Source organism: Thunnus albacares, chromosome 10, assembly GCF_914725855.1.
Source record: "Thunnus albacares chromosome 10, fThuAlb1.1, whole genome shotgun sequence".
In the NCBI taxonomy this organism is placed as follows: Eukaryota; Metazoa; Chordata; class Actinopteri; order Scombriformes; family Scombridae; genus Thunnus; species Thunnus albacares.
The window spans coordinates 17,069,224-17,085,138 of NC_058115.1; the positions used below are offsets into that span (position 1 = coordinate 17,069,224).

General features: G+C 39.1%; 1 protein-coding gene across 3 annotated transcripts in view; it reads right to left on the reverse strand.

Annotated features, from left to right (window-relative positions):
• LOC122989913 (protein diaphanous homolog 1-like) overlaps positions 1–15,915 on the reverse strand; it is a 105,664-nt gene that overhangs the window by 62,551 nt on the left and 27,198 nt on the right. For 2 of the 3 annotated variants that reach the window (XM_044362955.1, XM_044362957.1), the window contains exons 2-15: positions 15,646–15,672; positions 14,644–14,808; positions 13,884–13,985; positions 12,448–12,578; positions 12,204–12,287; positions 12,045–12,108; positions 11,448–11,587; positions 10,994–11,099; positions 10,656–10,766; positions 10,279–10,397; positions 7,573–7,689; positions 4,292–4,407; positions 2,007–2,071; positions 49–228 (exon numbers count right to left, since the gene is read on the reverse strand). In XM_044362955.1, coding sequence (XP_044218890.1) covers positions 49–228; positions 2,007–2,071; positions 4,292–4,407; positions 7,573–7,689; positions 10,279–10,397; positions 10,656–10,766; positions 10,994–11,099; positions 11,448–11,587; positions 12,045–12,108; positions 12,204–12,287; positions 12,448–12,578; positions 13,884–13,985; positions 14,644–14,808; positions 15,646–15,672 — 1,527 coding nt within the window. The remainder of the gene's footprint in view (positions 1–48; positions 229–2,006; positions 2,072–4,291; positions 4,408–7,572; positions 7,690–10,278; positions 10,398–10,655; positions 10,767–10,993; positions 11,100–11,447; positions 11,588–12,044; positions 12,109–12,203; positions 12,288–12,447; positions 12,579–13,883; positions 13,986–14,643; positions 14,809–15,645; positions 15,673–15,915) is intronic. The other variant, XM_044362956.1, reaches the window with a different exon arrangement.

Genomic DNA, 15,915 nt, shown 5'->3' on the forward strand with positions numbered 1-15,915 from the left:
TTAGATTTGGAACCCCACATAGACAGGTGGGTATGTGTTTGTGTGTACCTGCTGTTGCAGAGTGCTTAGCTGTTGTTGCAGTCCCTGGTTCTCGTTCTCTCGCTCCTGCTTAGAAGAAGCCAGCTGTTCCTTTTCTTGGCTCAACTCCTGCAGCTTCTGCTCGTAGTCACTCTCCAGTTTCTTCAGCTCCACCTGCAACTCGTGGCGTGCTGTCAACTCTGAATCCAGCTAATGTACATGTTAACAGGCACAGAGAGGGACAGACAGTTAGGAGTTAGATCATTCTAAAAACTCCCAAGCAGACTTTTTGGTGATGTTTACATTTCTGTGTAGTGGTCAAACTCAAAGGGCCTAATGGAAGATACCAAAGTGTCCGGATACAGTTCCATTGTTGTAAAGGTGGTGTTCCTGTTAAGAATATTAAGCTGATTGATAGGATGCACAGACTGAGTTTGCAAATAAAATGTAATTAAGGTAAATCAAAGAATCCCTACACATCCCTGCAGTTAGTATCATACTGATACCATATGAGAAAGAAATGTTAATTTTAAAGGAGCCTACAAATAAAATATAAAAACATGAGTTACTGAATAATAATAACCTAATTAATTACTAGTGAAATATCTTAAAATATTCTATTTTGTGCTTGACAAAAGCCATAATGTGAGACTAAACTGGCAGAGAAAAACAGGATTCACCTTTTCAGGATTTTGTAGCAAACAAGTATGCTTTATATAATAAAGGCTGTGTAAAATTAATTGGGAGTGGATACAGTTTTGCTGACAATTCAGAAAGGGCATTATCACAGGAATGAGATTGAGCTCAAAGTCCTCAAAGGTCAAATAATTTATAAACAATTCACTTACAGAGGGATGATTAAGGAGAAGTAAAATAATTTTGAAAATATGATGGAAAATATCAATTCCAAAAATACCACAACACTAGATTCTCAAGTGAAATATGGAAGCAAAGTGTGTGCACAAGCTTTTAGCCTCTCTCTTGAAATTGCAGCAGTTTCTATATCTCAAAGACCTGTAAAAGCCATTTCATGCAGTCTAGTGCCTTCAGTTTTATTGTATAATTTACACTGCAAATTAGTGTCAATTATTGAGTTAAGATGCTTCAGTGCACTTGTATGAGCTCACTTCTCACTTCCATTTTAAAGACTTCATGGCCATAAAAAAAAGAGATAGAGAAGCATTTTATCCCCTGTTTTAATGTTCTCATTTTCAGAAATTTTCAAGGATTTTTCTTCTAGGAAACTTGACAAACAGGATAAGAGTTTTAACAGATGAACACATGAACACACAGACACACATGGCTGTTTAATTTGCAGACAGCAGATCCCTTACTCTTGCTGTCAACGTTCCGACAGCCTCATCCTTAATTCCTGCCAAAGAGACTGCCTGCAATTACCCCATCATACACAACTAGCGCTATGATGTGTGTGTGTGGTCAACGAAAATGAATCCAAGTGTGTTCATGTAATGTGTGCTTCTGCGTATGTGTGTGTGCGTTCAATCGATATGAGACCATGTGCGAATGTGTGTCCTTATGTGTGCCTGCATGAAGGCTCGTTTCAGCTCCCTCTTTGCAATTATCCTGTCACTGGGACAGAAACATCGGGGTAGCAGCACATTGCAATCAAGGCATTTACCCACTTGTGTGAATGTGTGTGTGTTGGGTGTGTTTTTTTTTGCTAGCCTTTAAGAGTATTTGTCTCTCGGGTGGCTGTCAGACATGTGTATGCTCATTCTCTTAGTCACCCTCTGTTCCTCCTTTTTTCTCATTTGTCATCCCAAGTCAGCCAGACACTGGTCGCACAGAATTTCATTACGTGTCTGTGTGTGTGAGGGGGAAACATTAGCTTTTACAATTTATGATTTCCTTTTGTAATTGCTGTATGCTTCTTGGTAGACATGTAACTATGGCAGTGTGTATGGCATGCTTTTGTTGTAGGTGTGCCTTTATGACTTTCAGTGCGAATGGATTTGTGTGTATTTCACCTTCTTCTCCAGCTCAGTGGCCTTGGCCTCGCTTGTTTGCACCTTGGTCTGGTCCACCATGTTGTCTGTGAACAATCCAAGAGAATGGGGAAAAAAAAGATGGAGGATTAGATAAGGGTTTCAGACAACACATCTGCACACATCTAGCCGTGAAGACATTGCACTCTTCAGTCTGGCGCATTCTGTGAACACGCATACATTTACAAACAGATGCACACACTGAGCCGGTGTCCAATTTTTCCCTTATCACACTTCTCAAAGTCAAGATCCGTGAGACGATTGCGGAGGCATTTCTTTACAATAGAAGCTATCTGTTGCATTCTGCTTCTAAACATCATTATATTTTAAGTCGCCAATACATAAACCTTTGTCGGGCTGTGTGTATATATGAGAGGTGTGGGCACACTGATTCCCCTCTTTCCAGACTACATTATACACCACTTTTTTCCTTTTTCCTCCCAAAAAGACTGTGCTAAAATAAAAGAAAGACCATATAACAGCCTGAGAGTAATCCATTATCAGGTTCTGCTTGGCGGAGGATGGGGTGAGAAGGACAGAGACTGACCAACAGGGTACTTTTACAGCATAATTGCAGGATCTACAGGTGGTTCAGTGCCCAAGGGCTTACCGAGCATGTGCAGTAAAAGAGCTAATTAACATGAAGATGAATGCCACAAAGTCACTGGATCAAAGACAGCTAATCATGATGCCCAGGAGGGGGATCAAACAGATAAGATAGCAGAGAAAGAAGGGCTGTGAATAGCTAAAACTGAAAATGAAGATATTACATAAACTTATAGAAAGTGAAGCATACCGATTGTGGAGAGATAAAGTGTGAGTCTTCAGTTGCGATGAAAATATGGCTATTGGATAAAAGGAGTTGGAACTACGCAAGATTCTGTATATCTAGATAAGCTAGTAAGTAAGGCAGAGCAAAATGAGAAATCTATTTTGTGAAAAGAGAAGGTTTTGCCGGATGAAAGAACTTCACAATAATATGCCAACCCACATACAATTTCAGAGTGTGCATTTGTGTATGAGTTTACATGGTTATTGGATGTGTAATGGAGGGGAGGGGTGGGGGGCGTACTTCTGTCATGGTGGCGAGGCAAAATGGGACAAACTTCGAATAGAGAGCACTAAGGGAGACAGAATGTGGGGGAAAAAAAACTGTGCTGAATTTCAGAGTTCAAAGAAAAACACTAAATAATGCATGCAGGGCAGAATTGGGCTGCTTTCCACCGATAATAACTCTGGCAGCCTTAAAGGAGGCCAGCCAGCCTGTGTGTGTGTCAGGACGCATTTAGAAGCAGTGCAATTAGAGCCTCCTGCGGTGAGCAACGGAGACCTGCCATAGGGGAGTATTGAACTCTTGAGACATGGCCTGCACCTTCATTCTGCTCTGGTTTAGTTTACAATAGTCCACAGGTGTTTTCAAGTCAACATTTAGAACTGTCACTCAGGTTCATCAAATCCACCAGTATGCACCACTTTCCAATAAAATATAATAATTTTTGTATTCAATAGAATGACAGGCAATGACATGTGTCAGTGGTCATCATACTACTTTCTTGATTAGCTTGCATCCGTAAACAAGGACATCAGAAAACGGGATAAAGGTACAGAACTTCTACACCTGGTAGGGATTCTGCGCCTTGCTCACAGAAACTTAAACATAGGAGATGCTTGCAGACCACCAGTGCTTGAAAAATTACCATCTAACCAATCTATTGTTGTGTCGGGGATCAAACATTGGCAGGGGACGAATACATCTCACCTGCTATATTGTGAAAGTAGACTCTTGGGACTGCTGCCTTTGATAAATCTTTAATCCTCTTGATAAAGTTCATTTTATACCATCAACCTATCACTGTAAAACCTGTAGCACAGTTCAGCCCACACTGATACACACTCCCTCTCTGGCTCCACCCTGTGGTGTCTCTGGGTTTCTGCACACACACATACACACTCATGACCAAATTAACATTGAATAGCATAGCACAAGGATATCACCACTGGCAGCAAGACACAAACTGTGTCAGTGATTGGACTGGGGAAGAGAGTACTGGCCAACACTGTTTTTTCGGTGAATTTTGTGACAATTTGTTCTTTCATGCCTGTGCATGTGTGTGTACATACAAGTTTATTTGATAGCCATAGCTCTAAATGTCCACCAACCAAACCAAGGTAGTCACTGCAACCCAAATATATGTAAACATGTGCACTTACAGTAAGAGAGACAAAAGGGAAGACTTGTCCCTTTGTGTTCTTTTGTCACGACTCACCTATCAAGCCTTCAATGTTGAAGCTGAGGTTACGGCACTTGAAGTCAGGGTCTGCCCCATTCCTGTGAAGCACGATCTGAGCGATACACTCGTCTATCAACTTGTAGTACTGAGGCCTGTGGGAAGGAAGGAGCGACAGATTTACAGACAGATTGATTAGAAGACAGAGAGAAAGAACTAGATAGAGATCAGGGGAAGATTATAAGAGAAGGATGGAAGAAGGGTAACAATACACTCTCTGCAACAAACTTCGCATGTTGCGTCCACAATGACAATTACCAATCTATTTATGTGTTTGACAACACTAGTCTAGTTTGCATTAACAAGAAATCTAGCACATTATGTGAGCAGTGGATGGGAATGACAGAGAGCAAGCAGGTGCATTTGTTCAGACAAATGTGTGAACGCACATGCTTTGTCACTTTGTCTGCAACTGAGATTGGCTGTCTGTGCGAGTACGACAGTTTGAGTTTGTTGTCACAGAGATTGATTGTGAGCAACTGTGTTTGTAAGAGTGTGTTGGTATATGTCCAGCTCCCTGTGTCTGATCAAGCCAGTTTCACATAGACACTCAATTTTGAAGGTCTCTTATTCCCTGACCCATTAGATGCTGCCAGAGTCAAACTCAATACTTTATTTATTCTGTCTACCTCCCTCTCCTGTCTCTCTTAGTCATTCTGCCTTTGTCTAACACTTATTCCACTCCTTCACTATGCTTCAAGGTTTTTTGTTTTTTTTTTCCCCTAAAGCTTAGATTTATCCGTGGAGCGAGAGAGACATCTAGTGTAATTTTGGAAAACTGAGTTAAAAGGAGATAGATTTGTATTTGTCTACAAATCAAATATTACACTCTTCGCGACCCTAAACACACTGAATTATGACTTCAGGTAGAAAAAAGAAAGCAGTGTAGGACTATGTCTGTAGACATTTTGATTAAAAAATAAATATACAGATACTATATTTTAAATGTCATCTATTAATCTCTGTATAGTCTATGAACATGCACAGAATGTCCATTCCTTATACAACCAAGTATGACCATTCATATGTTATGTATTCTAGCAAGTTACCAGGTCTCCATCTCCATTTGAGATTGAAAAGCAGTAAGAACAAGAATGAAAAAAGAAGAAGGTATTCTTTCATTCATTCCCACACAAATGCTAACCCTTCCATTCCCTGTACACCTCTCCCTCACTCTCTACCTAGCAATTTACCTCAAGTCTCAATTTCTTATTCATTATTGTCTTGCCCTCCACCTCCCTTCTCTTTTCATCTGTGTAATTACCAAGCTGTATTTCTTGCCACTCTACAAGCTCTCCCTCCCACCCTCACTTCCTGTCTCTCTGTGGAGTCTATTACAGACCACCTCTATTGTGCTCCACCGAATCACCTGGACGGAGAAAGCAGGATAGAAGAGAAGGAAGGATAGAGCAGCTGGGACCATTTGATTGGGCCAGACATGCCTCTTCCATCCACACCATTTACTCCCCAAACCCAGTGTTAAAAATAACCACAATTTCCTGCCTGTCTGATACCATCAAGGCAACACAAAACCAACAACACAACTAACTCAACTCAAAAATGCGCATGCCTACACATTTGTGTGTGTTTTGCCTAGTCTCTGTGATATTAAGTTAAGCAAGGCATTCCTCCTTTTGTGTTGAGAAGGAAATTTGACATGTGTGTGTAAATGTGCATATACATATGCCGGACAACTCTTGCCTTGTCCTCAATATTATTCTATCCCTGTCTTGTCATTTAATCCTTCTCTCTTCCTTTCTCCGCTGTTTCCACGGCTAAACCCCCAAGAGCTTTGGAAGACACAGGGAGAGACATTAGCATATTACTGGTGATAAGAGGTGATGGCGCTCATTTCTATTAAAATGGAATTGGACTTCTTTGCATGTATTAATTTCACAGATTTGGAATGGTGCTCTAGAAAACAAACAGCAAATGGAGAAAAGGGCTGAGGTGAAAGAGGGGTGAATGAAGAGAGAGAAGAAAGTTCTCCTTCCTAAGTTCTCCTTGGTTTTTTTGGCAAATTTTATAGGAGTGCGCAGGCGCTGTAAAACAAATTGCCAGTGATTGTGATGAGTTACACACATCCTATATGTATATGATACGATGTATGTAAGTATGATCGACCATCAAATTGACATCGATTGACAAAATCAATTATACTTTTTTGACGTAACTCAATATCGATATTGTAACAATACTTTAGGAGAGAAACTACTGGTGCTATGCATGAGAAGTGAGAAATGTGATTCTCCTTCTGCAATAAGGATTTCTGCCTTTTCATTTCAACTCTAGAATATTTTCCATCATCTTTGCACTGTTGCTACATGGAGTTTTTCTCTGTCCATCTAAAAATATTGTTATTATTTATTGTGTGATGTATTATATGTCTGCCTGCCTCTGAAGTGTGAAGTGATATCATCAAACAAAGGCATTTATTATATTTTTCATCTAATTTAAACACTCATTTTTGAAACTGAGACAGTTTGCCTAATTTTGGTTTATATTACCTATAAATCTGGGCAGACACTGCATTTTTACTAATCTTGCACGTTGTGTTAATTCACACTACAGTTTTAATCAGCCTTTCTGCACAGCCAGAGCCTGCGATTGCTATGCTCACACTATATGGATCAGTTGACTGGCCACGACATGGGTGCTCACACTGAGTGTAAACACAGAACCCCCAGTCGGTTTTGTCCAGTGAAATTTCCAATAGTTTATTCAAGTTTATTCAAACAAGACGACCGAGTCTTCAGTAATGCTGACAAAAAGAGAGAAAGGCAGCATTACTTAAAAATAAATAAATAAATAAATATGTAGTTGCAGGAGACTGCAAGGTGCAGAGAATATGATCTGTCCGTTCTGTTGAAAAGTTCAGTTTAATATCACAGCACAACATATAAAATACCTCTCCAATTTCATTAACAAGCTCAACACATAACTGATCTTTTGACAGCAGCCGCTTTAACTGCACGTCAAATTCTAAAATCCCAATTCTAAAATCAGTCAGGGGCGACCAATTCAGTGTTAAAATCTGACTTAATCCATACAGTGTCTGCCCAATTTAAGAAACAAATGTATCACAACGATAGAACAGCAGTAATAAATAAATACCTTATGATACAGTATCTAGTCTCTTACAAACAAGATTATATCCACAATTCAGCTATAATATGTAAATGTGGGTCCTCGTGTGTGTGCAGGAGTATTAGTGAGAGAGTGTTGACATGTATGAGTGTGTATATGTGAGTGTGCATTACCTGGCCATATAATCATTACGAATCAGCAAGAGGTGCTGCATCAGGGACAGGAAGTAGCCTTCAGCCTTGGAGTCCTTGGCTGTGTTGGCTAGGATCTCAAACACCTCCCTCACATCATTGAAGCAAAACCAGTTAAGGCTCAATTTACACAATAAAGACAGGAGTTCAAAACAAACATTAAATACTCTGTGCACAACATCTTCAATAATCAATATAAAAAAATAAGTTACTTTGTCAACTTTGAATATTCGTGCATCAACTTTGCTACATACATTACTTACACACTGTAATTCTGTGTGCTGGAGAGTTACAGTGAAATATAAATAAGACAAAAGTCAGTCATATGATAACCGTTGTTGGCAAAGTATAAGCACAAAATCAGTTCTATCTGACAAGTATGTTTATGTCTTCAAACTTTTACATTTACTTGACCTATTGTGTTACATTATCTCTGTGTTTTATCAGATGTGCAGGCAGCAGATATTGCAGTGAGGAAGCCTAGGAGACACCTGGTGTTGAAAATTGTAACTGCATGCCAAAAGCAACAAGAAAAATGTACAGGTGCTGGTGAAATTCCTTCTTGAGTAATTTTCAAAAGGTACATTGTTGCAGTAAAGTTCCATTTCTTTATATCGTAACCTGTCCCTCAAGATACAATGAGACCATGTCCTTCGCAGCCTTCCCTTGAAATTTTTACAGTATCTGTGTCTAATTAAAGTCAGTCATTATAGATATGCAGGTTCTATCGGGATAGACAATAACTGCATAAAATGCACTCAAATCAGGTCTAGTTGTTCCAAAGACCAGCAAGTGGTCACACTGACATCAAAGTGCAGTAGCATAAACCTTCCATATATATAACAACAGAAATGAGCAACTAAGTAGTTTCTATTGTTGCTGTGTACCTGATTGGACTGCCTCTTATGTATATTTATAATAAAATCTAATAATCCAGACTCACAATAGAGCACAAAGTTGACCAGAAGTTGGCTGTTAGCTTTACAGCACTACAGATGAGTAACTAATGCTTGCAGGATGTTGCCTACAAGATCATGCTTATTAAGTAAGACAGTGGTCAGGCTGATCATACAAGGGAAGAGAGGAGCAATCTGATTTTGTGTAGATCACAGACTCATTTTTATATTGCAAGAAATATTTGAATATAATTCTATATACCATCTGTCTGTCATATATACAGTGCTGCTTGAAAGTTTGTGAACCTTTTAGAATTTGCTCTATTTCTGCATAAATATGACCTAAAACATGATCAGATTTCTACTCAAGTCCTAAAATTAGATAAAGAGACATCAGTTAAACAAAAGAGACAAAAACTTTACACTTGTTCATTCATTTATTGAGGAAAATGATCCAATGTTAGATATTTGTGTGCGGCAAAAGTATATGAACCCCTAAGATTATCAATTCATTTGAAGGGGAAATTAGAGTTGGTTGTTTCAATCAATGGGATGACAATCAAGTGTGAGTCTGGGAGGCCCTGCCTTATTTAAAGAAGAGAAATCTGGGTCTTCACTGTCAAACTCTGAGCTTCACCACACAGGTTTGTGGAAGTGTGTCATGGCTCAAACAAAGGAGATTTCTGAGGACCTTAGAAGAAGAGTCCATCATCAGGAGAACATTGAACATCAATGGTGTGTATGGCAGAGTTGCAAGGAAAAAAGCCACTTCTCTCCAAACAGAACATTGCTGCCGTCTACGGTTTGTTCAAGACCACGTTGATAAGCCAGAAGGTGAGTGGAACAATGTTCTGTGGATGGATGAGACCAAAATCATACTTTTTGGCTTGAATGAGAAGTGCTCTGTTTGGCGATGAGCAAACACCGCATTCCAGCATAAGAACCTTATCCTATCTGTGAAACAAGGTGGTAGTATCATGGTTTGGGCTGCTTTGCTGCCTCTGAACCAGGACAGCTTGCAATCATTGATGGAGCTATGAGTTCTGAGTTATACCAGCAAATTCTACAGGAAAATGTCGAGGTATCTGTCTGTGAACTGAAGCTCAACAGAAAGTGGGTCATGCAATAAGACAATGACACTAAACGACAAGTCGTTCTACCAAAAAATGGTTAAAGCAGAAGAAAGATAATGTTTTGGAATGGCAGAGTCAAAGTCCTGACCTTAATCCTAAAGAAATGCTGTGGAAGGACCTGAAGCATGTAGTTCATGCAAAGAAGCCCACCAACATCCCTGAGTTGAGACTGTTCTGTGAGGATGAATGGGCTAAAATTCCTCCAAGCTGATGTGCAGGGCTGATAAACAGTTACACGAAACGTTTGGTCGAAGTTATTGCTGCAAAAGGGGGTCACACCAGTTACTGAAAGCAAGGGTTCACATACTTTTGCCTCCCACAAATGTGTAAGATTGGATAATTTTCCTCAATAAATAAATGAAAAAGATGAAAAAAATGATTTTTTTTTGGTCTCATTTGTTTAATTTGGTTCACTTTGTCAAGTTTTAGGACTTGTGTAAAGATCTGATCACGTTTTAGGTCATATTTATGCAGAAATACAGAAAATTCTAAAGGTTTCACAAACTTTCAAGCAGCAATATATTCTTTCATTATGAAAAACACAGAAAGCGAAGTCTATTCCTGTCACTCACCAAACTAGCTGATCCTTTTATTTTCAAGGTCAAAAGGTAGATCCTGGCAATTTCTACTGAGGGACAATTTGCCCAGTGGAAGGATATTCCATCTCAATGCGGATGTCATCGAGACGTGCTTTGAGGTCCTCAGAGTCATCTTCGGCCTGCTCATCAAAAACAGTGAGCTGCACCCTCAGCTCCTCGTTTTCTATCTTCCGCACCTCCTGCAGGGAGAGGGATGGGATGCAGGGAGAGGGATGGGATGCAGGCAGAGGGATGAAAAGGCAAGGGGGAGAATTGCAGGAAAAGTTTGACAATCAAAAATTTTTTTGAGTTGAGAGAAAGTTTTTACAGCATATGAGTGGGTTAGCAGGTCAGCAAGACAGAGGCATCAAGAGTGAGAGAGAATCAAGAATAAAGTTGTGCGTGTGTATTGTTGGACAGTCACATTGACAGAGAGATCAAGAAAGTGGTTTCTGTACCGTCAGTATCTCTCTGAGTCCCAATCTTAGCAGTTCAGAGCGAATATGGATCCTGAAGTCCAACTCCTCTCCTTGGCTGATCAAGGCATTAATTAGCTGCATGCAGCCACCCTGCCAAAAATACATCATAAAGTCAGCTTCACAATTCAGACTAATTGGTTAGATAATAACTGTAATACAAAACACAGTATTTATCATCTGAGTTAGTCTTTTACACTGCAGAAAGCATAGAGTAGTATTGCCTATTGAAAGCAATTGGGCTGGTGTCATTTGTCAAACAAAAATACACACAGGGATTTATAATGTTGAATTTTTTGTGTTCATCTGTGTGTGTGTACCTTAAGAGCAACGTTGTGAATGTTCATGCCAGTCAGAAGAGGCTGAAACCTCTCAATGTCCCGTTTCTCCGCCTCCTCTGTGATGGCCTCCAAAACACGCTCATGACTGCAAAAAAGATATAAAGACAGTTATGCACTTACATATCACATTTTGTTGTATATAATTACATGAAAAAAAACACTAATAGAAAATGTGTTATGAATAAATAGTATACAGAAAGTAAAAGTACATTCTGTTGCTTTAATTCAACCATCAGTTGAAACCTGACATTCAGGTTAAGTTCAGGTTTCTAATCGATGTGATTAGAGCAGTTCAAGATTGTAAATTGGTATAACACTGCATATTAGACTTGTGTCCCAGAATTTAACTGTGGGGAAGAGTTGGCTGTTCAAAGCCAGTTACGTGTGTTCAACTTTTTTAACCAAACAGTGTTAACCTGTCACTAATGCTTACAGGTTCTCTGGGTGCTCCAAAATGGAGATGGCAGAGAGAAGCTTGACAGCATCCACCATCATATGAGGCACCCTTGGGTTGATGGCTCTGACCAGCAAAGGAATCCCCTCTTCTGACTCCAACATGGATTTAAGACCGTACTAAAGGGGAGAGAGAGGAAGGAGGGAGAAAGAAAGCAAAATTAGGTTTAAGTCTTTTAAGGTTCCTTTCCTACAGCAGAGAAAGTCAGGGCTTTCAGGATTCAAGTCATAGTGTTCACCAGAAGAACGACTCTTTCTTGGTTCAGATAAAATACTCAAAACATTCTCAAAGGCTGTATGTGACTGCATTTAATGTACTGAACTGAGTAAAGGTGGTCACACTGACTTCACCCTGCCCTCTAGTGGTGGACTTGCTACACTACTACCAGGACAGAAAAGGACCTAGTGATTAATCTATTACTAGTTCTATTACTTAGAAATACATACTATTACTTCCTGAGAAATCTTCTATTAAAGTATTTTAATTTTATTTTAAAAACTAGAAAAAAAAATAGAACTCTTGTGACCAATACAGGAAGTATTTTGATGGAAGTAATGAAACACTTAAGGGTCTTACCTTGTTGTTCATAAAGGCTTTAAGACAGCGAATGATCTCATGTTGACATTTCACACCCATCATTCTAGTAGGAGGAAGACAGACAATGAAAAACATTACAAACACATTGCTCGAATGTATATTGTCATATTGTTCTATTCTGTGGTTTAAGTGTCTTACGGGTACTCATCTTTCTCCTCTTGTAGTCTTCTAAGCAGGTTCAACAGCAGAGCCAGGCCCTCATCTCCAAAGTTCTGCACCCAACTGGAAGTGACAAGACCACATGATCAGTGCATTTTCTTTTTTACATTTTCAAATTTTGATATTGCTACTCTGAAGCCATTCCTGAATACACATATTTGGCTTTACATTTTAATATTATAGGCACTGTAAGTATCTGTATATAAGTACACATGTGTATCACCTGACAGGGTTGTTATTGAGAGAGACTCGAAGAGATTCCAGACAGCTCAGCAGCTGTGCGTCTCGGTAGTCTAACTTTAACTCCTGGATGTACATCATGGCTGACCTGGAGCTCTCCTTCTGGTTTTGGCCCTAATGGACAATACACACGGACACAGTGGGCACACAAACACAAATTCACTCTGTGTTCTGCATTTATATTTGTCATCTCACAGGTTATAATTGGTGTAATTTCCACAAGAAAGCCCTACAGCATGGCACCAAGGGCAACAGTCAAGCCTAATTTGAAATTTTAATTTGCAGAATTAAATGGTACTGTGTGTATGATTTTCTCTAAATGGGCTTGTTCTACAGTTCAATGGACTGTGTTAGCAACCATCTGTGCTTAGTTATGTGGATCTTTTGAGCTACTCACCATTAGCATATTTGATCAAAATAGACCTGCTGCTTTTGAAATATTATTGACCTGACTACCAAAGAGTTAGTGATAATGGTGGTGATAATTTATCAACATTTCAGTAGTGAATACATTTGTATAATATATACAATAATCCAGTCTTGACCTGAGTAAGGCAATACTTCAACTGCACAAACAAAGGCAATCCCTGAGCACAGACATTCAAGGTAAGGTCTTGGTCTGAAAATTGGTCTGAACCATTAGTCTGAGATCGTATTGTCACCATAACCTACAATTTGATTACTTTCTTTTTCTTTGGCCTTGTCAACTCTTAAATCTAACTTCATTCAATTTATTTCAAAAGTGAATATGACATAACAGGCAGAGGCACAGGTAGAGGTAACATGGACCCGATTTACACCTTGCATTGACATGCAATCTGTATCTGGATATTCTACTATTTGTATGAGGAAAAACACATGTAAATGCAAGGTGTAAATGCACTAAGAAAACATTGTGATTAGACTGCGACCATATCTGGATGGGGCCTGGCTTGAATTGTGATTGAATCTCAGCAGGGTGTTGATGTAATCGGTACAGCGTAAGCACTTTCTTAAAGAGGAAAATCCACTCTGCAAGTTCAAAGGTTACCAAACTCTCTATCAAACTTCTTCCTGCTAGCCTAAGTAAGCCTTGAATAAGCTAAAAGAGGTAGTGGTAGCTCTAAGTCTCCCTTTCCAAAACACAAATGACACACATTCACAGCATTGCTTCCCTTGATGTGGGACACACTGTTTGTTGACAATTCTGCCAGACCCGCCAAGCTAATTTGCATATTGAGATCCAATCAGTGTGGTTAGAATCAATATAACAAGCACTTATTAGTACTAGACATAAATGCAAAGGGTCATGAATCGGATGTCGTTATCCAAACAATGTATCCAGATACAGATCACATGTTAATGCGAGGTGGAAATGGAGCTCTCGTCTGTAAATTCATTTCAGCACACTGTATTAGCAACATTTCTTTTGGTACTAACAGCTTTAGATGTGTGGAGGTATTGGGAGACCATCTCTCGTTTGATCAAAATGTCTTTCTCTCTTAGAGGCTGCTGCTTCTGCTCATTCAGGTTCATATCCACCTGGAGAACAACATGAGGGAGGGAGAGAAAAAGAAAAAAAAACAAGTAGTGTTAAGGAATAAACAAAGCATTTTGAGACAAAGAGACAGCATGATACAAATTCTGTAGACTCAAGCAATTAATAAAGAGAAAATACATTCTAAAATACAACAAATATTGATATATTTAAAGAACTACATTTAGTCAATCAACTAGTCCCTCCTAAATTGGAAGCAAGGAAGATATAACACCAATTGAAATGCTAGTAGATGCTCACAGATGCTCACAGGCGGTTTTCATGTACTGAGATACTGAGCTGATTCATTGGATTGAAACAATATTCCTTAAAAAAAACTTCCAATATTGAATTCCAAACATTGCAGATTGCATTTCTCAAGAGATTTGTCCTTTGTGCTGTAGGGTAGTAGTCTTGCACATTTCTTACCTAAGCATACCCATTCGAAGTATACAAAGAATTTTTTCCATGATGTTAAATTATACAATCAAAATCCACTGTAAATTGCAAACATTGAGGTAATTCTACACATAATGTCTTTAATCATTGAGTGGTTCATTATTTTTTGAGTGGGTGCCATGTACTTTCAGGAGCGATAATGAATAGGTCATTGCCCAAATGCTTCGTCTTTCATTCACTCAACATAAACACACGCTTTCTCACCAGCATCTTTTCGAAAAGTTCCAGGATGTCTTCATCAGAATACTCAGTCATCATGGCCCCCGGAGGATTGAATTCATAGCTGGCGGCTGAAGAGTGGCGCTGACCTGGCGTATGACCAGGCTTCTCCTTATCCTTTTTCGCCCTCATGCTTGTGAAACGCTCCAACTGGATTTGCAGGCAACACGACACAGGTTAGAGGAAAGAGTTCGGACAGAAAAGCTGCAAAGCATAGCCATCACTGTAAGGCCACAAAATGAGGTAGCAATCCCCAATCAACTCACAGTCTGAAGATGGGCCTACTGTCTTAATGCCCATGATAAATAATATAACAATAATGAAATACTCATAGGTTGTTTCTCTCTTAGTTTTGGGATATTACATTTTCTACAACAGTAGGAACCTTTCAACAATGTGAGAAGATGATTAGGGATTCGAGGCTTCAAACGTTTCTACCAATAAACATTGCCACACAAAGTCAACATGCAGTTAAAACTTGGAGTGCAGAACATAAGACTTAAATTTAACACAAAAAAATGGGAGAATATCCTTCCCTCTTTGTGTGTAAAATGCCAATACTTACACTGAGTGTTTATATCATTTATTGTCAAATGAAAAACACTGAAGAACATCAGGGTACATGTAATGTTGGCACATATTGACATAGTGACTTCCTTAAATTATGATTAATGAATAATAATCTGTCAATAGGTATTAATTTGGCATCCTCTTGTCATTGAAGGCACATGAAGGTATCACTAGTTTACATGCCAAGCATTTCATGTTGTCAGTGTGCATCTTCAAAGCATGCACATTCAATGTGAGCACAGCACAAGACAAAACACAGATACTTAACAAAACATGTGTTATGGTGGGTTAGGTTTTTGTGACAGACGGTGACATGACATTAAATGGATAATGGTGAGCTGGTTTTTATCAAAGACCACAGTCACAGATGGATGAGTCAAGCACAAGGGTGACAGTGGCAAGCAATAACAAACCTACCTCGTCAGGAATCAGCCGTTTGAATGTCTATATAGGATGAACAGATGAAAAGGAGAAAATTGGCACGGAAGGGTAAGAAAAACCAAACAGACAGCAGGACAGATTTACAGCAGGACAGAGGGAAACATGCTGTAAACAAATCACTGTTTTCAAGTTGTTGTAATTCAAGTCAAATCATTCATACACATCTATAAAGAACTAATACATCTAAATCTAAGTAAAGAAACTCTAAGTTAAGGTATGCAAAACATCTAGAAGGCAGTAATTACA